Raw genomic sequence first — 27994 nt, 5'->3', positions numbered from 1 at the left:
TTGGGGCAAATTGTCCAGCTAGGTAGATCCAACTTCGAAAAAAAGAGGTAAATCGTCGAATCCAACTCGGAGGCGTAGCGAGCAGCGGAAAGCTATTTAATATCTTCTTATCACAGCGTCTCAAGTTTCTTTTTTCGCAGGTGGTAGGACCTCTTGGAAGTCCGCACGGGTAGGTACCCACCACCCACCACCCCGCCTATTTCCGCCGTGAAGCAGTAATGCGTTTCGGTTCGAAGGGTGGGGTAGCCGTTGTAACTATACTGAGACCTTAGAACTTATATCTCGAGGTGGGTGGCGCATTTACGTTGTAGATGTCTATGGACTCCAATAACCACATAACACCAGGTGGGTTGTGAGCTCATCCACCCATCTAAGCAATAAAAAAAAAAGTAAAATGCGTAATGAAAAAGCAAGCAAATAAATCTTTGCCAGCTTTTCGTTGCAATAGAGAAAAACAAACTAATTTCCAACAATGAAACATTTAATTACACCCAGTATAGCTAGTTATACACAGTATGAAACATAAATACTTTTCCTGCGTTTATACAATAAATGTGTTTTATTTACAATAACATTGTTTGTTACATCATATTTAAATATATTATTAACGCATATAATATCTATACATGCTTCAAAGAAAATATACTTAAAACTTAAATTTAAATGTCTACTTAAACATATTGAAAAAAAAAAAATCTTAATAAATGTAGTAAATAAAAAATTCGTATTGCTATTTTATGTAGTAAATTTACAAATTAACTGAAAAAGAAGGTTGTATATGCTTTGCTTGAAAGTTGTTTATGAATATGCTGGTACGCATAAAACTCACAACTAAACCACGTCACAGGCCCGCGATTCGTATGAGAGCACTGGATGTAGTACCTATAAGGTCACTAAAATATTTTGGCATCTGTGTTCTAACTAAAATCAATGCTTTTAAAATCAAGCTGCTTTAAGGAATATGGAGGGCAGAGGCGGTCCTATCTTCTATGCTATGGAACTAAATCGGAAAACAGCAATCCCACAGATAATAATAATTTTCCATAGATAATAAAAGAAAATTTCTACCAAAACTGGGACAGATATTTACCATAATAACTGAAAGGTAAAAAAAATTAAAAAGATTAAATCGTTATTTCTTTTTGATACGAGCTAACAAAACAAACAAAAGAATGTGTAATTATCATTGTTATTTCTTATTGACTACATAGGGCGAACTTAGCACCGACATATAAAAATAACCCATTAACTATAACACCGACAAGATAAGGACTAGGTATGGAATCAAAATCGTTGTCGTTGAAAAAAGTTATCGATCAGGTATGACGCACCATTAGAGTTTACTCTTTAAATGCCAAAGCCATCGAGTATAATGCCATATAGACAGATGTCTATAAACGCGTTTGCCTTACAATTTTGAAATAACGTAGTAAGTCATCTACTGTCATGTACGTGTACTGCGTCACAAAAAGTTATTTAAATTTTCAAATATTTTGGCGCTAACATAATTTTATGAGTTAAATTAAAATTAAAATTAACAATTCTAAACTAATATTTAAAGAATAGTTTAATTAATCAGGTAATGAGTTAAATCAGTGCCTATTATGCCAAATGTTCTATTAACTCAATATGTAGTAGGTACATGATGTAAACGTTATGGAAAAGTCAGCTATTCTATTTTAATGAAAAATACGCTTTCTTGTCAACGCTTAATTTTACCGCCCGACAAATTGGTTGTTGGACTGAAAGTTCCAAACGAACAGTGTGCTTAGTGCGAGTTTTTTAACGTTCTCGATAGCGTAAAAGTTAATTGAAATTGTATGGAGTTGGAACGTTTGCCTACGTTTGCCGCTAGGGGCGCTGTTCCAACTCCATACAAATTTGAGTTAACTTTTACGCTATCGAGAACGTTAAAAAACTCGCACTAAGCACACAGATCCTTTTAACAGTAAACTCCAACAAATATAGCGGATGATCGAGGTGAAAAGTTCAAGATGAAATTTTACCTTTCCACCCTAAACGGAGAGAAAAGACAAAAACAACTAGTACCATGTAATTGCATTTTCAAGCCCAAATATTTGATGTTTTAGTAATTTGACATTTGTTAAGCTGGCAGAGGCTCACAGCATTCGCAAGAGACCTTTGTTGCAATCTGTTACTGTTAGAATTTACACGAGTCAATATTGCCAAGAATCAACCTTATACTCATGTTATTATCATAATATTGTCAGAGTAAAAAAAGAGAAATTTTAAATTATTAAAATTTAAAAAATTGTGGTTTTCTACAGAATTGAAAAACAATAAATTGTTTATGATTCAATGCTTCAACTTAAAACAAAAATATTATGTATTAATAAAAAAATAATTGGTATATGGAATGGTAGGTAATGTAACATACATTGTAATGGGTGACGAACATTCTTTTAAATTTAGATTAAAAAACCAAATAAAAAAAGGTAAATTACTTACTCGTATAAGACAAATCTTGTTTGTCTGTATCTGTAGGCATAGGCTGTAGGCGTAGGCATAGGTAGAAATAGGCAGGGTGGTGGTACCTACCCGTGCGGACTCACAAGAGGTCCTACCGCCAGTAAAGACTTAAGACTACACAGCGTATAAAGCGTTACATTGACGAATAACAAACTTATTTCTCTTCCTCTGTCGTCGCCGAACCCAGATCCACAAAGATAAGTTATCTATATTAATAATACCAGTCATAAACTAATTATTGCGTTTTAAAACAATACAAATAACAATTTTCAAATACATTTCGAGGGGTAAAGGATATTTAGTTTAAGCGAGACTTTTGCAACATTACCAAAGAGCCATTTATAATTTAATATTTGAAAAAAAATATAATAACTAATAGACCTTCTTCAGCTATTTCAATGGAGTAAACTTATTGATGTTCAATTAAAAATAGCTAACTGTTGATGGTAATCGATACATATAAATAAAATTGGAGTGTCTGTTTGTAATATTGAAATAACCGCTTTTTACTACATGCATATGAATATGTATACGGTACATACACCAAAATAACATTTTTAACAATTTTTGTCTGTCTGTCTGTTTGTTCCGGCTAATCTCTGGAACGGCTGGACCGATTTTGACGGGACTTTCAGTGATAGGTAGCTGATGATATAAGAAGTAACTTAGGCTACTTTTTTTAGACTAGCTTCGCCCCGCGGCTTCACGCGCGGTACGACAATAACCGCGGGTAACATCGCGGGACTCAGCTATCAATAATAAAATTTAATGTTTCCGAAGCGAAGCGAGGGCGGGTCGCTAGTACCAAATAAAGCGCACATTTAAATTACAAAGATAAATGTCGCGTATTAAAACGAAATGACGCTTAAACCAAAAAGCTATTGATGTGCCTTTGGAAAACATACAGCATTGTATTATGAAGAAGCAATGTGTACTTAGCTTAAATTCCTTGTCTATGTCCAACCATAGACAGTCGATTTAGTTCCATCTTTAGCCGCTAGGTGCTGCCAGCAAGTATAAAGGAAGCGCAGCCATCTTTTATCTTCGTAGTCTTCATCAGGAAGAACTTCCTGCAATGCTCTATGTTTTCCTTCTCGGCACATAATATCGGTTTTATTGTTATGTAAAACCGTAATATTAAACCTCTCGATATGAGTTGTAGATATTGGAACATTGAAAAGAAAATTAACACAACACTTAACACGTACCATGTAAACATTTTACAACGTTCTAAAAATTAATTTTGATACATTCTATATTATTTACGATTAAATATATCGCACATACGGTGCGATAACGTCACTTATGCAAATTACGTAATTTTTCAGGAGAAATGTTGGAAAAATCAACAACTTACTATATAATTCTTATATAGTTCTACTAGGCTATAGAAATAAAATATGATAATATTTAAACTACAAACTTCATCAGTAAAAGCAAACATCTCTCTCATCTCACTAATAACTATTAAAAAATGTATTTTCTCATACTCAGTTCAGAGTTAACAAAAATTGCCTAAGTGACTTTATAACACAGTATGTGCGATATAATACATATGTGTAGTTTATTTTGTATACATATCAGTAAAGCAGTTTAGAAAAAACGCTTAAACACTAAGTATGCAGAGTATTTACATAAAATTTTATTAAAAAGCATAATTATTTTTCTATCACAAGTACTGTGGTCCTATGCTTTTTTCATGTAACGTATTTTTAGTCTTTACAAAGATTATTGCCAGGATACAAAATAAATTTATTACCAAAGTCATGAGTTCTTTTTTTTTTAAATCAATAGACAAAAGGCAATTTAAATCTGCACATTTTTAGAAAGTCAGTGTCTGCCTGTTTCTTTGGTATGTCCATAGGTATTAATGGCGTTTTATAATGGATTCGTCTTAATTATGGCAGTGACTAGGATATATTAATTGAATATCGCGCTTGTAAATGGGAAGGGATTTATGACAAGGAAATTATTAGAGGCAAACGTCATAAATTATAAAATGTATGCAACGACATTGATGTCATTTTTTTTAAATAAAAACGGTATGGTATCTTTTAACTTTTATATAAAATCATTTAGTTATTTAGAATAAACGAGGCTTGTGGAGAGTACTTAACGGTAGGCAGCGGCTTGACTCGGCCCTTGGCATTGCTGAAGTCCATGGGTGACGGTAACCACTCACCAATAGGTGGACCGCGTGCTCGTCTGCCAACAAGGGCAATAAAAAATAAATAAATATATATCGACGCTTGAAAGGCAAACGTGACTAAGCGACAATGCGTGAACTTTACAGTAGACTAATTTAAAGTTGAAATTAATAAAAAATATACATGAGAAATACCTGAAAAATATTCTATTTTAACGAATCTAGCTGTAGGATTGAAATTATTTTAATAGATCGAGAAATATATATTTTTTTCGCATCGAATATGGTTATTGCCTCTCATTTATGTACAAAGCAGTTATTGTCGCTTAGTCACGTTTGCCTTTCAAGCATCGATATATATACACTTGTCTTAATCACTTGCAATAATCCGGTGACATAACAGAGACCCTGCTAGTATGGAGAGGCTAATCATTAACGTACTAATAGAAGTTCCATTCATATCCCCAGCACTAACTATGTAACTATGTAATACAATATTTTAATGAGCATTTTTCTTTCAACAACAATTTTACTCGAGAATTTTAATATATATTTTTTTTGAACCGTTTTGGACGAATTAATTCACAATCATATTTATTTTTTTATAGTCTCATGAGAGCAGAAAGTACTTACTGATATTATAAAAGCAAAGTTAGTGTGTTTATTGCGTCTTAAGTAATTACACAGACAAAATTTTATTTTCTACATTCACGGGATTGAAAGCATTTGTAAAAGCTAGTTAATTCGATTTATAACGACTCTGATTTGTCAAGATTAAAGATAATACGTCTTGAAAGTTTTTATATTTCTTATCATAACGAGACTAGCTTTCTCCCCGGGGATTTCCCCGCCTATTTGGCAACGCGTGCTCGAAAACCAATGCTTGGCAGCGGGACGAAAGGTAGCCTATAATTATTTACGAGACCTCAGACTACTCGCAAAGCGGTTAGGGACGTGAAAACCAAACATAAATTAAATTCGTATTTATAATATCAGTATAGATGTAAATTTATATAAGGGATTTTTTTTTACAAATTATACACATTCATGTCCCGGTTTCAATATACGTCTTTCATTTTATGAACCTCAAACATTGTTTAACGAATAATGAAAGAAAGAAAATAAAAAAAAAAACAATTGCCCGCACTGACATAAATATATCCTAAATCCAAAAGCTTAGGATATGAAAAAACTTTCATAATAAAAAATCACTTTTTGATTTTTCTTAAAATTTCAACAAGACAAATTGTCAATTATTATGGCAACACTGTTGACATTATATATATACATTTTTATAAAAGTAACAAAAGTAACAAAATTGAGTAAGTCTTACACGTCTTTAAAATCAATATAGATTCCTATAGTTGTATACGAGTTTTTCCTGCGTCATCTGAAGCGTCGCAGGCGGTCATCAGCAGATCATTACCTAAAATTATTGTAATTTAAATACTAATTACGAAAAAAGCATTACAATAGGTGCTCCTTAAATTTTATGAAATAATAAAACTGTGGCGGGTAGTCATCATACAACGCAAGATAACTGACAGATGCCTGAATCTCGCTTACGACATTTTCAACATAAGCGTGCATATAACAAGTTCCGAACAACAACATTCGGACCGTCGGTCTACCGAGCAATATCACCCGCTCGGTGGAAGATCTTCCCTTTGTCATAAGCCCCAAAAAACTATAAGCCTAGCCAAACTCTGCCAAACTAGAAGCACAACTCTTAATATATCTGCCAGACAATTATTAGCATGAATCTTAAAACAAATGCGTAAATGAAATACGTACTTAACAAATGTTCACGATTGACTTCTACGGTGAAGGAATAACATCGTGTAATAAAAATCAAAACCGCAAAATTATAATTTGCGTCATTACTGGTAGTAGGACCCTCTTGTGAGTTCACACGGGTAGGTCCCACCACCCCGCCTATTTCTGCCGTGAAGCAGTAATGCGTGTCGGTTTGAAGGGTGGGACAGCTGTTGTAACTATACTGAGTGAGACCTTAGAACTTATATCTCAAGGTGTGTGGCGCATTTACGTTGTACATGTCTATGGGCAGGGTATAAAGGACTTGGCTTCGGCCTTAATGAAATTTATATTTCAGGATATAATATAATACATACAAGACCTGGCTTCGGCTTTCTTGAAAATTTATTTCAGAAATTAAATAGAACAGATAAGGCTGTATGGGCTTAGATCCCCTTGCCTTTCCTAATAAGGAACAATTGTACCAAAAAAAATTGTCTATGGGCTCCAGTAAGCACTTAACACCAGGTGGGCTGTGAGCTCGTCCACACATATAAGTAATAAAAAAAATTAGGAGTCGTCGTGATAGACATTAACAGGAACGCCACCCGCCCAGTTCCACCCAGACAGTTCTAAGTCTCAGTTTTATAATTCGGCTGCCCCACCCTTCAAACCGGAACGCGTTATGGTTTTCCTGCAGAAATAAGCGGGGTGGTGGCACCTACACGTGCGTACTTGACTTTTTAACTACACGAAGATATGTGCTCGTAACTTACTAAAGTATTTAATTAGCGGTTGGTTCCAAATGTTCTTTCGGCATGGGGGGCAGGACGTGCACTTGTTTCGCCTTCCCCGCGTGGTATATTTGCCCCGGACTGAAGGGCTCCAGACGCGGGTGGGATGAGCTATCTGCGAAAACATTGCCAATTACAAATCCGTGAAATAAACTCTGTAGCATTTTCCAAGTGAATCATTTTAAGCTGGTAGCTTTTAGAAGCTAGGCCAGTGTAACCTAGCCAGTAAGTGAGCTCACGGAGCTCTTACCTGACGACGTTGTTAACACTGGCCCTAGCAAGAGCAGTGCTTCGCAGAATCTACCGTTGAATCGAAAACGCGACCCATTGAGAAGATCAGTCGATAAACTCAGTGGGCTGTATCTGTGGGTTAATTTACTACGGGTTCGGCGAGAACGGTGACTCGCGTTTGAGCTACCTAAAAGCATCGTTAGTGGATCGGGAGGATCCGAAATGCCGTGTGGTTAAAGGTCGATCAAACGACACTAGAAAGAGACGGGCATACACGATTATAAGAGTGGGATGTAGTGCGTCTATAGACTATAAAGCAGGGGCTACCAAACTTATTTTGTCAACTGCCCACTTTAAGAATAAATTATATTTTAGCGCCCCCATTTGTTTACCTACTTATAAACAGTCGCTCAGTCGGTGTCTAAGAGTCCTCCTAGATGAAATTACAAATGTCTCTCAAGCCTCTATACAATGCCCTTATTTCTTTTCTGGGTCTCCTACCGCCCCCCCTTTAGGCCTGCAGCGCCCACAAGGGGGCGTTATCGCTCACTTTGGGATAGGCTGCTCTAAAGGCTTCACTTGTATAGAAGTTAGTTCGAGGTGTTGACGTACCCTTGGCGTTGGCTGCGATGTACTTGGAGAGGCGGACGGTGGGCAGCGGCAAGTAGCCGGCCACCAGCGGCATCACGTCCAGCGCCACGCACTGCGGGTCCGCGCTCGCAGACTCCGTCGTTATCACACCTGCCACGTTGTTACTGAGGCCGTCAGCGCAAAAGTGGCCTTTTTTCCCTACCTAAGCTGACAGCCTTGAGAGGCGATTTCAGCGTAACCTTAATTAGTAGGTGAGCTCACGGGGCTCAAACCGGGAGTGTTGCCAACACTGGAACTAGCAAGAGCAGTTCTTCGCAGTATCTACTACCGGATCGGAAACGCGATCCACTGAGAAGATCCGGCGAGAAACTCTGTGTCTATGGGTTAATTCGCTCGTCGAGCCCTTCGTCGCAAGCGACGGGTTCGACGAGGACGGTGACCAGTGCTTGAGGTACTTAAAAGCATCGTTAATGGATCGGGAGGATCCGTAATGACGTGGAAAGTGGCATGTGTTTACCATAGTTAGTATGGAGATAATGAGGTTTGAATTTACTTTTACACTGCTTCGTACGCAAAAACTATACGCACAAAAATAATGTTTACAAGGTTTATTACCTATGGGTGAAACTAGCGATAGGATAGGCTTTGGATCAAAATTTATTGTTTTAATTAAATTGAAATATACATATAAAGCACGTATATGAAAAATTATGGGTTATGCCACTTTTGCGCTGACGACCTCATATCTATGCGACTACACAGCTATCTCAACTTCAAAACGTCCGATGAACGTTACACACGCATCTGTTTGAAGTGAAACTACTTTAGGCGCGTTGAGAGTAAAATTTAACTCGCGACAGATTCATTACGGCTTGAGAGAAAAGATACAATTTAGGTAGAGCGAGAGTGAGAAAATAGACAGAGCGTCTCGCGAACCACTCGACCGTGGAGAGAGGGACAACGCGACCTAGATCGTTTTTCTTATACACAGCATAACAAGAGAAATTTGATTTAAGGATGAAAAATAAAGTAAACCACAATACTACACGCCGCAAAAGAAGTTCAACTTCTTTCACGTGCACCAAGTTGCACGCGCACCGTTTCATTTTTTACGTTACACACGGTTCACTAGAGCTCACGGGTTCATCCTGAGAAAATTTGCTAACACTGGCTTTAGCAAGAGCAGTGCTTCGCAGAATCTACCAGCGGATCGGAAACGCGACCCATTGAGAAGATCTGACGAGAAACTCAGTGGGCTGTGTCTATGGGTTAGTTAGACAACATAACAATTTTAACACTATGGTCTCATTTTCTGATTAACAAAAATATTTTTTTAACATTTGTTTAGATTACTATATTCGATTTGCTTTTTCAAAATGAAGTTAATTATAATCTCACCCGCAGTTCGGCCCAGTACTGCCCACATCGTCTGATCTGCTAGGACTTCGTACATCAGTGACGTGTGCTCAGTTTCGTTAACCTGTAACAATTGTAAACAATTAAAAATTTCCAAGTACATTTATTTATAAGATGTGCGTTAGAAGAGTTTGAATTGTGTATACGATTCATAATATAATTAAAATTAAAAAGATTGCTAAATTTGATCCGTTACTAAGGTAACATAAAGTAATTTTGGTTATTGGGAGTTTCTTTAACCCGGACGGGCCCACGTGATAGTGCTATCTGTTTTTTTTTATTTTTTTTTATTGAAGTCGTCGTGGCCTAACGGATAAGACGTCTGGTGCATTCGTGTTGAAGCGATGCACTGGTGTTCGAATCCCGCAGGCGGGTACCAATTTTTCTAATGAAATACGTATTCAACAAATGTTCACGATTGACTTCCACGGTGAAGCAATAAAATCGTGTAATAAAAATGAAACCCGCAAAATTATAATTTGCGTAATTACTGGTGGTAGGACCTCTTGTGAGTCCGCACGGGTAGGTACCACCACCCTGCCTATTTCTGCCGTGAAGCAGTAATGCGTTTCGGTTTAAAGAGTGGGGCAGCCGTTGCAACTATAATTGAGACCTTAGAACTTAAACCACTCTCAAGGTGGGTGGCGCATTTACGTTGTAGATGTCTAACCACTTAACACCAGGTGGGCTGTGAGCTCGTCCCTTCATCTAAGCAATAAAAAAAAAGCTTAGATGTGTGGACGAGCTCACAGCCCACCTGGTGATACTGGAGTATAGAGGAGATAAGTTTTAGAACTTATATCTCCGTTGTAACTAAGCTGCTCCAGCCCACCCTTCAAACCGAAACGCATTACTGCTTCACGGCAGAAATAGGCAGGGTGGTGGTACCCATCCGCACGGACTCACAAGAGGTCCTACCACCAGTAATTACGCAAATTATAATTTTGCGGGTTTCATTTTTATAACATGATGTTATTGCTTCACCGTGGAAGTCAATCGTGAACATTTGTTGAATACGTATTTCATTAGAAAAAATGGTATCCGCCCGCCGGATTCGAACGTCGTTGCATCCCTAGATACGAATGTACCGGACGTCTTATCCTTTAGACCACGACGACTTTGTCAGTTTTTTTTTATTGCCCTTGTAGGCTGACGAGCATACGGCCCACCTGATGGTGAGTGATTACTGTCGCCCATAGACTTCAGCAATGCCAGGGGCAGAGCCAAGCCGCTAATAACTAACCCGTTGCACGTTGAGCTGCAAGCAGCACATCTGCGACGCTCTGCAGAAGTCCGACCCCTTGCAGGGCTCCAGCCTGGTCCTGATGACGAACAGCGTCGTGTAGTCCTGGATGTCGAAGGGGCAGACGAAGGGCCGCGCCGGCTCCTCGCCGCCCGTCGCCTGGTACTGCACGGAGAATATCGACTTCATCGGTCCCGCCTTCACGAGGGGATCCTTCAGCAGCTCCCACATGAAGGAGGCCGTCGTGCCGTCTGACGCTACCATCTGCAACGGAAATATGCTACTGGTAAGGGGGCGTTCAAGCAGTCTTTGGGCTACTCATACCCAAAAAACGGATAATGCTCTGCGTATACAATATAATAATGCCTTCAGGGCGTTGTTGAGGCTTCCACCTTATTGTATTGCATCAGGCATGTTCGCCGATGCGCACACCGATGACTACTTCGCGATAATGCGCAAAAAGGTGGCATTCATTATGCGTAGAGTAGGAGGAAGCACCAACAACGTCTTGAGGGTATTAGCTGAAAGACTGAATGGCCCGACCCTGGGTACGTTCCTCAAGTAGCATGTTCTACATGCTACTTGATGAGGCTGCCAGGGACGGAGTTGATAGATCTATTTAAATACTAACATAGTTCTTAAGTTATTTGTAATACTAACACAATATAAGACTGATGTCTTGAAATAAAAGTTTTTTTATTTTTGTTTATTATTACACTGTATTTATATTTATTTAAAATCTTATTAATTACATAAAGTTTTTTAAAAAAGATATTAAAAATACAATTTTTAAAAAACACTATATAAAAATAGATTGCCACTGATGGCGGTGTCTACGACACAAGCCACCAGTGGTTAGGACTCCAGAGTGAGAAACCTCCTCACAATGCGTGCAGTATCGAGGGTAACTGCTTTCTGTATTAGGCCCTTAACTCAGCTGGATGACGAAAGTTTCTTAAGATGTTGATCGAAACTTTTCGCTATCAAGCCGTGTACCGACACAACTATTGGAACAATGTTATTTTTATTTATTATTATCAATTACGTGAGGCGTTTTTAAAACATTTTTGACCCCCCTCTCCCTCCCCCCCCCTAATCTCACGCGAGATTCTTCAAAACTTCTAGACTTCCACCCATCTAAGCAATAAAAAAATAAAAAAATAAAAAACTTGGGAACTTCAAAACAAAGCAGGCTAGAACGTGTCCGCGCGTCGCTGTTATTCGGCTCTTTACGTCACGATGTTTGTCGACTCGCACGTGTCGATAGAGCTAAACAATCGAGCGCTACTTCGCTGCGCTTCTGCAAGTTCGGACGAATACGAAAAATACTATTTTCTCGATTTGGCTATATTTTATTTTAGAAATAATTTTTCACGTAATCTCTCACCGTTTTCTGCGAGAAATATAATTACGTGTTTTTCCAAGACCCCCCCTCGCCCCTAAGTGAGATTTGGAAAGATTTAGCTTGATCCCCTCCCCCCTAGAACACCTCACGTAATTAATGGACGCCTCCTAAGTAGATATTTTTTTTCTATTGGATTAGTCACAGACGTCACAACGTTTTTGCCCCATGAGGTCTTAATTCTATCCTTTAGACCGCAATGCACGATAGCTACGCGACAGGAATGGTGCTCACGCGTGAGGACATACCACCAGCCAAATTGGACAGCCTAGACTGCGTTTCAAAATGTGCAGCGTCTCTTTTTATTTTTTTTATTGCCTAGATGTGTAGAAGAGCTCATTAGCCCACCTGGAGTTAAGTGGTTACTGGAGCCCATAGACAATGAATAGGCGGGGCGGTGGTACCTGCCTGTGCGGACTCACAGGAGGTCCTACCACCAGTAAAACCAGTCTCACCATATGATCGCTCTTCTTCGGGTTCAAATCCGACACGGTGTTGTTACCGTCGCACTGCAGGCCGGCATCGGTGAGCGCGAACTGGACGTAGTGCGCGACCGTCGACTTCAGAGTCACGTGCACGAACTTCCGGGTGTTGGAAGTGAGGAGGCGCCACGACGCGATCATGGGCGGGGAGAAGTGTAGAGGAACTTCCATTGCCGACTCCAACCAGGGGCACGTTATCCAAACCTGAAAGAAAAATCGGTTGTCCGTAAAGTCGGTTTACTAACGATAGTTGAACGTGACAACGTCATAAGAAAATACTGATGGAATGGTTTCATTTTTCAAAATTTTAATTTTATTCGTTTGATAGATATTTTGTATGGATATAGAGAAGGAGGTAAATGGAAATCACTATTGAATTGATCGTGACGCTTCAATTTCTCTCATGACGTTTTCAATGTTCAAATTAGACTCGAATTGACTACGGCGCTCCATGATCGCGTCTTTGTTGTCGTCAAATAATTGGAGAAGTGATTGCCAGTTTAGCCACGTGATCGTGGACCGCCTCAGAGCGAGGTAACGCCGCATGGGTCATGTTTTTTCGTGCGTGCAGCCGGCTCCATCGAATTATAAGACGTTGTCACGTCAAAAAAACAACAAAACTAACAAATTGTAACATGACAACTTCTATTTGAAACTTCTCCGAAACGAAAATGACACAAATTAGCGACTTTTCTAGTAACCTCGAGGGTTATTTTAAATTTACCGAACTAGTGGGTGAGCTCACGGGGCTCAAACCTGACGACGTTCCTAACACTAGAGCAAGAGCAGTGCTACGCAGAATCTACCACCGGATCCGAAACGCAACCCACTGAGAAGATCCGGCGAGAAACTCAGTGAGATAGTGTCTATGGGTTCATTTACTTTTGGAATTCTTCGTCGCAAGCGACGGGTTCGGCGAGAACGATGACCGGAATAAGCGACAATGAAGAGACAAATGTAAGACACGAATCTATAAGACTCTGATCTTGGGAGGGAATGTAATATTCTTCTAAAGATTTTAATTCGACTACAGCAAAAGTTTTTTTTATTTTTTATTTCAATATTTTCATTTTAATTAAGATAACAAATGTTACTATATTTTAAAATATGACTATAGCGACATCTCGTGTCGTTTAAGGTTCAAGAATGTATCATAGATTTTTTTTCTCTAGATCGATTTTGTTTTCTTTTTTAATAGCCACTGCCAGTTTCAATAATAAAAATGTTACGTTACGATTTTTCTTAGCAATTTAATTTGTTTTTTAAACAAAGTCAATTTACAAATAAGAACTTAAAGGAATGTAGATCTTGAGACATCAGCGTTTATGGTCGAATTTCAAACACCGTTTGATTAATTTTTCTTCATTTCAAGTTTCACTATATTATGTTAAATGAATATTAAGCAAAGCACAATAACTGTACTCCAGTTAATGTTACTCACGACGTGCTCGACGCTCCTCTCCCTCCTGGGCTGAAGGCTGGCGAACAGGGTCAACGGTATCGTAGCCGTGTCGAAGGGTTCGCACGCGACCCGCACCGACACCTCGCGAGACATTATAGAGAACTCATCCGACAGCCGAATCAGCAACCCAGATGTCGTCTTCAATGATATCTTCGAGTCCTGAAAGCGAACTTGATTTTAGAAAAAAAAAAAGTTTTTTTTTATCGCTTAGATGGGTGGACGGGCTCACAGCCCACCTGGTGTTAAGTGGTTACTGGAGCCCATAGACATCGACAACGTAAATGCGCCACCCACCTTGAGATATAAGATCTCAAGTATAGTTACAACGGCTGCTCGCCTTTCAAACCGAAACGCATTGCTGCTTCACGGCAGAAATAGACAGAGTGGTGGTACCTACCCGCGCGGCCTCACAAGAGGTCCTACAACCAGTTCGTGTTGTAAACATTCACACGTCATTACGGATTGATTCGAAGCGTTCTGTGTGCTTAGTGCGAGTTTTTAAACGTTCTCGATAGCGTAAAAGTTAAAACAAAACGTTTGCCTACGTTTGCCGCTAGGGGCGCTGTTCCGACTAAATACAAATTTGAGTTATCTTTTACGCTATCGAGAATGTTAAAAAACACGCACTGGGCACATTGTTATGAGATGTTTTCTTTCATGATATCATCAAAAGACGAGAGTTGGTGTGTGAAGTGTGAACGTGTGTTTTATACAGCATACCGTCATATCAATAAAGACACTGTCAAAGTGACAATAATTTTTAAATAATAAAAAAAATACCTATATTTGAATATTTTTGTTTTTGATAAAGAATAGCGCTGAACAATTTCGATTGGGAGACCCGTTTCCTTACTGGGTACTCTAACTTTGCAGGCTGTAAACACTCATTCATAATACATCTGCGACGTCTCGATGGTCTTACCTCTTCAATCCTGGTACTCCCACAAGTCACAACTAGCTCCATTGCGTGCTCCAAGCCAGCGACCAGATCCTTCTTAGGTTCGACTTTGTTTAAATAAACGTTGACCCCCTGAGTTACCACTTCGAATCCGACTTTACCGCCAATCAAAGCGTTCGATAAAAACTCCAATTTCCCCTCCACTGTTATCGATATTTGACCTAATTTAAACGCGCCCTTTTCTGTCGCTGTAAAATCCAGTATCAGGTCGTTGGAGCCAGGTTTCAGTAATATATCCTCACTGGAAAAGCAATTCTGGTAGTTGTTTCTGATCGTCGCCGACGGCTTCCGATATTTGCTACTGTCAGAACGACGCAGCGGCATTTTAGGGTTGTGACATTCCACGGTCACCTTTTGTAAAGACTTGTCCTCTTTGTAGTGCAATTGCGAAGTTATATGTAACGGGTTTAGTAAAGGATTGTTGGGTTTTAAATCATCGAGTCTTAAGCTGAAATCGAATAACAAAAATTATCGATATATTATTTTACAGACGTAAAGTGCAACTCTATGGTTCATAATAAAATTTGTTTAGCTACAAAATTTTAATAACACTGACTTTTTGGCGGGAACGCGAGGAGTGAAGTTGTGTGATTTGTTTTATTTTGTCTATTTAGTGTTTTTTCAGGTTTAAATGTGTTATAACGGTGGTTTATTAACTGTTTAATATCTGTGAAAGTGCACAAATGTGGGAAAATGAAAAAAAGCCGCTGGACGTAACTTCTCGGGATCCTCCAAAAAGTCCACTGAAAAAATCTCAGTAAATGAACACTCATTCATTGATTTTACTGAGATTATAGTTCATCCCATATCATCTCATTTCATTTCATCCCAGTTGATTAATATCTCAAATTAATCATCTTCATTTCATTTCAATCCATATTATCATTTTTCATAAAATTATGAATATAAGTTAAGATAAGACATGACCTTAAAGGTCTTAGTTACCAGATCATAAAATCCGTTAAAAAACACAATGCGACGTCGCACAACGCAGAACTTTGTAGGGACGTATCTACCGTGTCATATAAGGGTTACCTATCTTAGTATATATAAATCACGTGTCACGTTGTTTGTCCGCGATGGACTCCTAAACTAGTTAACCGATTTTAAATTAAATTTGCACACCGTGTGCAGTTTGATCCGACTTGAAAGATAGGATAGCTTACATCTTAATTTATAGCTGCAATATTATTTTATTGCAAATTATTTGTCTATTATATGACATTCACAATTATCTGTTACTACCGTACTCCAAACGGTTTTAACAGATGGCGATATGTGTTGACTGGATTGAGTACGTAATGAATAGATGATGCTGCTATGTTAAACCTACAAATGCGACATACAAGCTACAATTTAATGTCATAAAGACCACGTGTTGCTGAGGCTAAAGTATAAGTGAAATTTATTTCGTAGTAAACGCAATACAGTGTAATCCAATTGTTCTTAATTTGTTAATTTTTGGTATTCGCATAGCTGGCCACGTGTTATTTAGAAACAAACACCTTAGCAACGTGTGGCCGAGTCTGCTAGTATTATATGGACCGTTTATTTTGAAAGTGATGTAAGTGCATTTTCTTTTGTTTCGAGAAAATTATGCAATTTCATTTACCGACCGATTTTAAGTTGTACAAAACATGGGATTTTTTTGAGAAATTAAACACGGACGTGATGGCTCATTTTTCTCAAAAATCGACTTACACCACTTTCAAAATAAACGGTCCATATATTTCGACTGTGACTTGAATAATGTACTCACCTACAAACTAAACTATTTATTGCATCTTCAATTTTATCGACGTTCCTCTTCGGCGAGCCGGTCTGTATTCCTACACTACAGTTAACGCTTAAATCAGTCTTGTGTTTGACGGGAGGCTTCTTCTCCGCTACCTTGTCGTCTTTAAATAACTCTATGCTTATTGCTGCCTTCGTACATTTTATATCTTTAGGTAGAAAACTTTCTATGACTACACGACATTGAACCTTATTCTCGGTGATGTAAAGACCCCTTTCGGGTGGCAGTAACGAGACAGACTTGACCTTGAAGCACTCGTTCAATTCGGCCAGCACCGTGTCGGTTTTGTTCGCCAGATCCTCACGTATGGTCCTCATCATTTCCTCGAAGTAAAAATTCCTGACTAGTATTTCTAATTCTTGTGTGCATGCTATTGTTGCAGAGAGCTTCGCGTATCTGTACATTGAACAGAAAAAAAACTTTAAGCTTAATAAAAACAGCATATGAATGTATAGGAAGCTCAGAATAGTTGCTTTCACTAAGAACACTATACCTCAATATGGTATAGAAAACAATTAAGACTTCAAATGTGTTCCATTAATCGGTTTTATACCATAGTTCTTTTTATTTTGCTACAAAGCAAGCGCTGGACTAAAGAACGAATATATTATAATATTCTCATGAAAAAGAGCCTTTGTCTTCGCTAAAACAAATAACAAAAATATTTGCTTACACCAAAAGACTGTCCCATAAAGATTTTTTTAATCGCTAAGTTGAGCTGGCAAGGATACGGATTAACTGGTGTTAACTGGTTACCGAAACCCATAGACATCTATAACGTAGATGCCACCATTCACCTTCAGACTGGTGGTAGGACCTCTTGTGAGTCCGCGCGGGTAGGTACCACCTCCCCGCCTATTTCTGCCGTGAAGCAGTAATGCGTTTCGGTTTGAAGGGTGGGACAGCCGTTGTAACTATACTGAGACCTTAGAAATTATATCTCAAGGCGGGTGGCGCTTTTACGTTGTGGATGTCTATGGGCTCCAGTAACCACTTAACAACAGGTCGGCTGTGAGCTCTACCAACCATCTAAGCAATAAAAAAAATACATGAGTACCCAATTTCAGTTTGTACAGTCCAACAGTTTCCCTAACCTTCAAACCAAAACGCATGACTTCGCGGCCGAGTCGAACAGGCCACTGTCCTAACCTAACGTGCGGACTCACCACACGCTCGACTAGTAAGTCCTTATTACCTATCCATGTCCTTCATTTTCTTCGCCGCCGAAACCAATTCTAATCTCGTTTGTGCCGCCAGCTCCTTCCAGCCTTGTTCCTCGTACGACCTCAACGCGTCCATCAGGAACACCACCGCCTTGCTGGTCTCGCCCAACTCGGAGTAGAACGATGCCAGCTCCCTACCGATAAGCCGAGCGAATCTGAGGATACAAAGATAACTTTTTTTGAAATATGAAAATCTTGTCAACGTTACCTGGTGGTAATGCATGAGGTGATACGTCATAATTAATTTTAATTTTCCTGTGGACAGAATGGTAAACAGTCGACGTCGCTCTAAGCACGTCACTACGGATCCTCCCGATCTATTAACGGTGCTTTTAGGTACCTCAAGCACAGGTCACCGTCCTCGAAGACCGCTTGCAACGAAGGCCTCGAGGAGTAAATTAACCCACGGACACAGTCCACTGAGTTTCTCGCCGAATCTTCTGTGGGTCGCGTTTCCGATCCGGCGGTAGATTATGCGAAGCACTGCTCTTGCTAGGGTCAGTGTTAGTACCAAATAAGACGCACTTTTAATTACAAAGCTAAATGTCGCGTATTAAGCGAAATGACGCTTAAAACAAATACCCTTTAAAATCAAATCAAATAAAAAACTCAACACTAGGTGATCCGGCAGACTTCGTAGTCCCTCAATCGATAAATAAAAGACCTAAACTTTTGTATAATATAAAAACCACTTAAAACAAACAAAAAATCTGTCCGACGTGGGACACATCAAAGGAAAAACAAAATTGTTATTTCTATTTAATTCCGAGTATTTTCATGTTTAACTGCCTTTTAAACCTTCCCTGGACTTTCACAAATAATTCAAGACCAAAATTAGCCAAATTGGTCCAGCCGTTCTCGAGTTTTAGGGAAACTAACGAACAGCAATAGATTTTTATATATAACTAGTCAGGTCATAAGTATTGTCACACAGTAAAAACTTTTCTTTTAGAATGCTGGCCACAAAAAAGTTTATTGAATTCGAATTTCGAATTGTTCATGAAAATAAAAATGTATACTTTTAGAATTTTACTCATTTTTAAATATGGAGTGGACGCTTAAAGAAGACCGTGTTGCAGTTATTGCGTTGCTTCGTTGCGGTTACGCGCCAATTCAAATTTTTAACATACTGAAGAATTTGAATATAAGCAAAAGATTCGTTTATCGTACCATCAAACGATACAATGAAGACTCTAGTGTAGATGACAGGTCAAGAAGTGGTCGGCCTCGGTCTGTTAGGACTCCAGCAGTGATAAAAGCTGTGAAGGCGCGAATTCAAAGAAATCCCAAACGTAAGCAGAAACTGTTGGCCCTTCAGATGAGGTTAAGCAGAACCACGGTGAAAAGGGTGTTAAATGAAGACTTATGGCTTCGGGCATATCGAAGAAAAACAGGACATCGTTTGAATGCTCGTCTAATGAACATGAGACTGAAGAGATGCCGCGCTTTGTTGAAGCGGTACGCGGGAAAAAAATATCGGGAAATTCTTTTTTCGGATGAAAAATTTTTTACCGTAGAAGAGAGCTACAACAAACAAAATGATAAGGTGTACGCACACAGTAGTGAAGAAGCGAGCAACCGTATTCCGCGTGTCCAACGAGGTCATTTTCCATCCTCGCTCATGATATGGTTGGAAGTTTCTTATTGGGGTTTAACAGAGGTACATTTTTGTGAGAAAGGTGTAAAAACGAATGCAGTTGTGTATCAAAATACAGTCCTGACGAACATTTTGGAACCTGTTTCTCATACCATGTTCAATAACAGGCACTGGGTATTCCAACATGATTCGGCGCCAGCTCATAGAGCGAAGAGCACACAAGACTGGCTGGCGGCGCGTGAAATCGACTTCATCCGGCACGAAGACTGGCCCTCCTCCAGTCCAGATTTGGATCCGTTAGATTACAAGATATGGCAACACTTGGAGGAAAAGGCGTGCTCAAAGCCTCATCCCAATTTGGAGTCACTCAAGACATCCTTGATTAAGGCAGCCGCCGATATTGACATGGACCTCGTTCGTGCTGCGATAGACGACTGGCCGCGCAGATTGAAGGCCTGTATTCAAAATCACGGAAGTCATTTTGAATAAACTTTAGTGTCATAAGAATCTATGTTTTGTTAAGTTCATTTTGGTATATGAATGGTTACATAATGAATAAACTTGTTTCAATTATTTTACATTAAACATGTGACAGAATTTATGACCTGACTAGGTATAGATAAATGAAAGTACATACTTGTTGAACGTTAAAAATAACTAACGCCAATTCACAAAAACTAGCCTCCGTCCTGAGAACTGGCAAGAAACTCAGCGGGCATGTCTTTTTTTTTTAAATATTTGATTAAAAAAAAATTTATATTCATTTTCATTCGATTTTTATTCAATTCACTGCTCGATATATATATTTACCTTAACCTCCCTATGTGCTTGTAAGTTCCCATCGCCAGCTCGGCCAGCTCCAGATAGTACTGCTGGAACGAGGGAGCGCTGCACAGGGCCTCCTTGAGCCTGTCCGTCGGCGTGGGCGGCTGCGAGTTGGGTTCGCTGTCCCCCATGCCCGCGGACAGCATCACGACTAGATGGAGTTGCTCTGACGTGGGTTCCGGCGAACCGGGGAGTAGACCACAGAGCTTACCCAATTCGTGCAACTGCAATTATAAGGCTTTTATGTATCATAGGTTTTTTTTATTGCTTAGGTGGGTGGACGAGCTCACAGCCCATCCGGTGTTAAGTGGTTACTGAAGCCCATAGACACCTTTTTTTTATTGCTTGGGTGGGTGAACGAGCTCACAGCCCATCTGGTATTAAGTGGTTACTGGAGCCCATAGACATCTTTTTAATTTTATTGCTTAGTTGAGTGGACGAGCTCACAGTCCACCTGGTGTTAAGTGGTTACTAGAGCCCATATACATTTACAACGGGAATGCGCCACCCAGCTTGAGATATAAGTTCTAAGGTCTCAGTATAGTTACAACGGCTGTCCCGCCCTTCAAACCGAAACGCATTACTGCTTCACGGCAGAAATAGGGTAGTGGTACCTAGCCGCGCGGACTCACAAGACGTCCTACCGCCAGTAATTAAGCAAATTATAATTTTGCGGGTTTGATTTTTATTACACGACGTTATTCCTTCATCTTGGAAGTCAATCGTGAACGTCCGACTTTATGCTTCTCTCGAGTTTTATTATGATATAAATATTTACTGACAATCACGCCACGTTTACTCGTCCCGTGCTAAGTTCGTAAAGACCTTGTGTTACATGTACCAGATAACGGAAATAAATGTAAGATTTTTAATATACACATACATATATTTAATATACATCCATAACCCTGGAAAAGACATTTTATATTTATCATACAAATATCTTCCCTTGGCGGGATTCGAGCCCGCAACTCCCTTGTGTAGTGACCATGTCACTTACCACTAGACCAGACGGCCGTTAACCAGACGATAAATACCTTATCTTTGGCATGATGCAGGAGCGGTGCTTGCGCTGCCGTGCACATTTCCAGTGCGTTATTAGTGGCCGCCAAGCGTTCGCAGGCCCGCAACGTCTCCGCGCACGCTAAGTGTGCCCAGCACGCGCTCGCACCATCCACAGCGGGCGCACCCAACAAACTTAACTCAACTATCGAATTATGCACGGTGGCTAGACAACGGGACGCTATCTGCAATAAACATTTTAGCTAATTACATTGTAGGTATAAGACAAAGGCAGTGCCGGATTTACCCTAAGGCCCGGTAGGCCCCGGCCAGATTTAGAGGCGGCCCCAATCGCGTCCCTGCACTGCATGGTGCAATCTATACCGCATAAAACTAATTTTTGTTCCTAAATTTCTAAGTTTATTTAGATAAAAATTGGCAATAAAGTAATTTCATAATGTAGTCTATATGATGGGAAAGGGGCAGCTGATGGCTTGGAGCCTAGGGCGGCCGAGACTGCAAATCCGCCACTGGACAAAGGGAAGATCTTCCTTGAGCGGGTGATGTTGCTCGGTAGACCGACAGTCCGAATGTTGTTGTTCGGAACTTGTATATATGCGAATTTGTCTTGAAAATGTCGTAAGCGAGACTCAGGCATCTGTCAAATATCTTGTGTTCTGTGATGGCTACCGCCACAATATAAGGTTGGGGCTGGGTGACTGTGCGTGGTTTCTTCCCAGTTATTATTATTATGTTTATTTTATTGCCCTTTTAGGTGTTTTTTTTCCTACCTAAGCTGATGGTCTAGAGAGACCATATCATCGTCCCCGGGCTAGTAGGTGAGCTCACGGGGCTCGAACCTGATGTTGTTGCTAACACGAACCCTAGCAAGAGCAGTGCTTCGCAGAATATACCACCGAATCGGAAACGACCCACTGAGAAGATTCGGCGAGAAACTCAGTGGGCTCTTTTAGGTAGATGAGCATACGGCCCACCTGATCGTGACTGGCTACCGTCGCCCATGGACTTTAGCAATGCCAGGGGCAGAGCCAAGCCGCTGCCTACCGTTAAGTACTCTCCACAAGCCTCGTTTGAATAAGGACATGTCATAGCGATCGGGAAACACTTATAAAGTGACGTTTGGATTAGCGGGTCACGTCTACTACAGGTCCTACACCTTTCAAACTAAAAAGCCGCATTAATGTAACTAATAACGCCACGAAAACAATACAGTGTGTGCTGGTACTGGTCTAAGTCGATCGTGTATTTAACAGTCCATTACCAATGACAGGTAATTCGCTTCACACATGGTCGATCATGAAGAAAATATTCTATTACTGTACGTTCCTCTATGCGCTCGTTGGAACTGTACAAACTTAAAGAACAATTTCAAAGTTGAGATTAATTGTTTGCGGCGGCCCGCATTTTAAGCTCCAACGGCACAGTACGCCGGTCATCGTTCTCGTCGAACCCGTCGCTTGCGACGAAGGGCTCGACGAGTAAATTAACCCACAGACACAGCCCACTGCGTTTCTCGCCGGATCTTCTCAATGGGTCGCATTTCCGATCCGGTGGTAGATTCTGCGAAGCACGGCTCTTGCTAGGATTTGTGGTAGCAACGTCGTCAGGTTTGAGCCCCGTGAGCTCACCTACTAGTTTAGGTTATGCTGAAATAGCCTCTCAAGGCTATCAGCTTATGTAGAAAAAAAAAAGTCAGTCCGAAATTTTCTAGTATCTTCCCTAGCGAGAGCAGTGCTTCGCTGAATCTACCACTGTATCCGAATCGGAACTTGCTGAGAAAACTCGACGCGAAATTCAGTGGGTTGTGGTTATAGGATATATTAGACGTCGAATTCTTCGCATATGACGAGAGCGGTGACCGGCGCTTGGAATGTCTAAAAGAATCGAGAGTGGATCAAGAGGATCCGGAGGGATGTGTCTAAGGCGATTGTCATTTCTCCATCGTCTGGTCCGTAGACATAATTTACGGCGGCTACGATATTAGATGTGAAAAACAGCATTTAAACTATATTTTACTGGTGGTAGGACCTCTTGAGAGTCCGCTCGGGTAGGTACCACCACCCTGCCCATTTCTGCCATAAAGCTGTAATGCATTTCGGTTTGAAGGGTGGGGCAGTCGTTGTAATTATACTTGAGACCTTAGAGCTTATATCTCACGGTTCGTGGCGCATTTACGTTGTAGATGTCTATGGGCTCCAGTAACCACTTAACACCAGGTGGGCTGTGAGCTCGTCGACTCAACTTACCAATAAAAAAAATACATTTTCTTCTACTATATCGTGCGCTACTGAGGATACCGACCACATGTGACGTTCTTCCACTGTGTTCGATCATGGGTGGCACGGACCGCATGGTACAGACTACCATCAAGTGCTTCTCTTACTAGATCTGACCATCTGGCTGGTGTTCTGCCCACGGCGCGCTTGCCCTCTATTGCACCCGCAATTATGAGCTTCCCTAATTCATGTCTGGGAGACCGCATGATGTTCGAAGAAGCTCATAACACGTTACCGGCAGATGGAAGAGAGCTTTTTTCGGATATTTAGCTCCCTCAGAATAGACTCGTTAGTTCTCATGGCAGTCCACGGTATTCGTAGCATCCTCCGCCACACACACACATTTCAAAAGAATCGGATCTTTTTGATATCGCGGCTATTCATGCACCATATACATTTTACACGGACTACTAAAAATATGGTCCCTTATTATTTAATTAGTGTGTTGTATTTTATTTCTATTATTACTTTTTTCAGTACGTTTGAGGAATTTCTAATTGGACATAAATATTAGGCGTACGTGTTTCGCTTAATGAATTATTAATTTGGTTTAATTTCGAGAATTGCGCGTTCGCCATTAATTGGTTTTAATCGAGGCGAGGTACGTACATAGATTGCATTGCCTCGTATATTTAAAACATAGCTCTTTGTAATTTTACAATCTTTTCACGGTCTTTACTTGAAATCCTTAAAAAATTTTAAGGCCTTATCTTCGTAATTTGAAAAGTATTTTCTGTATCAGACTGAAATTCCTGATCGATTCTAATCACAAATAGACCAAGAGGGCCAAAGCAGGGAGACTAAACACTCCATGTTATTAGTGTAGTTCAACAATATCGAGTGAATGTCAATGAGTTCAATTGAGTGAAACGTTTAAGGATGGCTTAAGCTCATATCACTGATAAATAGAAATAGATAGAAAAACTTTTCTGTGATTTTATTATAAAGGCCGTTTCCCAACTATGTGTTAAGGTAAATAAAATTGACAAATGACAGCGTGCTGTACCCACGTGAAAGAAAAAGTCATATAAAATTAATTTCACATTATCACATCACAATTTCGATTAATATTCTTGAACAAAATTTCATATTAATGAATAAAAATACCCCTTACATCATATTTTGTTACATTTTATTTATAATTTGACGCTTGTAAGAACGATGCATCAAGTTATAATTATGTCATATGTAATTTTTATATTGTGCTTTAAAAATTTTGTAAAGTTCATAGAAAGTCCAGTAATGTGATGACAGAGAATATTTTTTTAAATTTAATACCTTATGCCAAATTAATACATGTAGATAATTAGGAAAAGATAATTTCAAAACATGATATGAATACTGTAACTGTTTTATAAAAAAATACTGTCATGCAAACAATCAAGATACAGCACATACATTGACTCCAACTGTGTGTAGATACTTTCATATTGTGATTGCGTCACATGCTTTTAGAAAATTGACAACATACTGGTGTGTGCCAAATTCTGAATCACTGATTAAAGAGCACACAATTTTATTTCACTATGCAGTCTTTTTATGATTTAGATAAATAGATTTTTTTATTATATTATTTATTTAACATTATTATCAATAAATTTTTCTTACCTCCCAAGGTTTAAATGTTAGTAATAACATGGCACTTTGTCTTTGAAACAGATAACTTCTAAAATCCAACAAAGAAGCTCTCTTCTTAATTATCAGTTCTCTCAAGTGCTGAGGAACGAGAGTGGTCAGTCTCACAGCTTGCCACGAACTTACTGGCTGTCTAAATGTGTCGAGCCATTTCGGACTCTCTGCTATATTTGAGTTGAGTACAAATTGCGAAAACAGAGCATCTAATTCATCATACTGAACCAGTGCTTCATCATATAATCCTAACATTTCTAGCACAAATGCTAGTTGTTCCTGTAAAGAGGATTGAACCTTAATAAAAAAAAAACTTTAAGATATTTAATTTTAAGATATTATATAAAAAAACTTTAAGATATTATAAGCTTTAAGATTAATAATGTAATTAATAATTTTAATGTCGCGGATCATCTCCCAATTAAATTAATCATAAGCAATGAATGAAATGTATTCAAATCTTAGCTGTATATTTTTTTTATTTTTGATGTTAATGCACTGTCGATTGCACCTATAATTGAGGTGACATCTGCCATGAACTTTTGTCAATTTGTCAATGTTTTGTATTGATGATCACTTTGTTGGTGCAACTTAATAAATAAATAAATAAATAAATAAATTATATCTATAAACCTAGACCAGGTCACTGATGATAAAGTAACTAATATATCATAATAGCAAATAATTTTTACTCATCATCAATGCTACAGTTAAAAACATATTTTAGACACTAGAAACACACTTCATTATCTATTATTAATTCTATTGACTCTTATGAAAATTTAACATATTAATGATGAAGAATTACATATATATGCCCTGACAAGTTGGCAAATTGTACTGACCTGTAAAATGAAATATTTACAAAAATCCCAATCTGAATCATTCCGTTTTTCTCTCTGCTCTCTCATATACTCTTCAAATTTAATCAATGCCTTATTATAAGCAACAAGAATAAAGTGTCTCATCTTTGCCACCAAAGCTCTCCATGATTCAGCACTTCTAGCCTCTGATTTTATAGGATTTATTACTGATATAAATCTATCTTCATTCTGCTTTACTGCAAAATCTCCTTTTATTTTATCCAAAACTGTTGTTCTCGGTAAAAGTTTGTTTGCTTTCCTTATATCATAAGTTTCTACTTGGACAATCATCCAATCTGTTACATTTGCTTTTTCTAATTGTTTCAACCATGTTTCTATTTCTTCTCGCAGTGTTGTCTTATAATACTCAATGTCCTACAAAAGTTGTAATGTAAATTTTTTATGTATTGGTTGATAATATGATTATTGAATTACCTATTGATCTTAATTTCCTTTTTTTTTTGAGATATACACATCCAATTTACTTTTACTCTAATCAGTTCTCATACATTTAGATATTGAATAATAAAAAATATTGCATGTCAACTATGTTAATTGTTTCTGTTAGCAAAATTATTATGTAATTATTATTTAACATGATTTTATTATCATGAAAATGAATTTTCATATAAATGTATAAAATTATATACTAACCACACAATCAGTCCAATAAACTTGAAGTATTGGGCGTTTTAACAAATTCAATTCTGATTGAAGTTTTTCTTTATTGTATTTTATGAATGAAGCTTCCAAGTAAACAGACTTTGTTGCACGACCGTATGATCTTCTCCACTCACAAGAGTCCTGAGGGATAGCAGCAACGAGCGGCGCTTCTAACGTACAGAACAAATTCCAATCTCCCGCGCCTAATATTCAAAACATTAATTTAATTTTTATTTTAAATTTGTTACTGTCTAGTACGTATGCCATACGGTACTTACATGTAACGATAGGTTTATTGATCATTCCCTCCCTATCAGCTGGTAAACTACCAACACCCTTCATTTTTCATCCAGTTAATATCATCTGCGAAACTTGTCGATTTTGCGGGCATGACACAAATAACATTCCAATAATTACGAACGGAAACCACCCACTTTACTGACACACACTAAATTGACGTATTTGGTTTTTGTTATTTATAAAGTACGCAATGTATGTATGGTTTTAAACTAAATTTTACGTAAATGAAGGTATTTTTATAAGTTTTTGTTAGATTCGTTGAAACTAAAATTGAGAATTTGACAAAAACTGCTGTCATCGCCCAACTCGACAGATGTGTGACGTTTCGTTCCTTCGTTAGAAGTAATAGTGTTCTGTGTTTCGTTCTCAATAAGTTGGAATCACTGTTGGAACTTTCATAAATTACAATGAAGCAACTTAATCAAAGTCATTAGAATTTAAATTCTGCAAACGCACATAAAAGTTTAAGCTTTGTTAACATTATTATATGTGAACTTAGTTTATATTTAAACTTTAAAAACTAATTAATCACTAGATTATCAAAGCTGAAGCTACATATTTTACGTGACTAATTAGTAGAAAGAAAAAGTGAAAATTTTATGATCCTAGAAATGAAAATTGAGCCTACACTCCTTGTTCGCGAGAAACTTTTTATTACTATTTAAGTTGCAGTAGAGTAGACTGACAAGGACTGCTTTTAAATTTCGTTTGAAGAAACTTTTGAAGTCAGATTGAGTCCTAAGTGTGCTTTTTATGACCTACCTAACGAAATTGTTGACAAAGATGAGGTCCCATGGCAAACTTTGCATAGGTCTGCGCTAAAAAGATAT

General features: G+C 38.7%; 1 protein-coding gene across 1 annotated transcript; it reads right to left on the bottom strand.

Annotated features, from left to right (window-relative positions):
* Nucleotides 1–463: 463 nt before the first annotated feature.
* Nucleotides 464–27484, bottom strand: LOC101745540 (trafficking protein particle complex subunit 10). The gene is made up of 16 exons (XM_012694890.4): nt 27143–27484; nt 26856–27067; nt 26184–26576; nt 25318–25617; nt 21448–21657; nt 20396–20634; nt 17961–18143; nt 16730–17161; nt 14935–15418; nt 13992–14171; nt 12524–12754; nt 10667–10930; nt 9406–9487; nt 8029–8157; nt 7168–7300; nt 464–6062 (listed from the first exon to the last, which is right to left on the bottom strand). The coding sequence occupies exons 1-15, from the start codon at nt 27204–27206 to the stop codon at nt 7176–7178; spliced, it is 3528 nt and encodes a 1175-aa protein (XP_012550344.1). The 5' UTR covers nt 27207–27484; the 3' UTR covers nt 464–6062; nt 7168–7175.
* Between the last annotated feature and the right edge of the window lie 510 nt (nt 27485–27994).

This window comes from Bombyx mori, chromosome 7 (genome assembly GCF_030269925.1).
Source record: "Bombyx mori chromosome 7, ASM3026992v2".
In the NCBI taxonomy this organism is placed as follows: Eukaryota; Metazoa; Arthropoda; class Insecta; order Lepidoptera; family Bombycidae; genus Bombyx; species Bombyx mori.
Note: the sequence above shows the minus strand (reverse complement) of the source record. Positions and strands in the feature narration are given on the sequence as shown.

Bases quoted from the DNA above. Each gene is read 5' to 3' on its own strand.
- LOC101745540 (XM_012694890.4), bottom strand. From the start codon at position 27,206: ATGAAGGGTGTTGGTAGTTTACCAGCTGATAGGGAGGGAATGATCAAT. The intron at 25,618-26,183 runs GTCAGTACAATT...TCCTCTTTACAG, and splicing joins GTAAATATTTCATTTTACAG to GAACAACTAGCATTTGTGCT. The intron at 18,144-20,395 runs GTAAATATATAT...TTGTATCCTCAG, and splicing joins AAGCACATAGGGAGGTTAAG to ATTCGCTCGGCTTATCGGTA.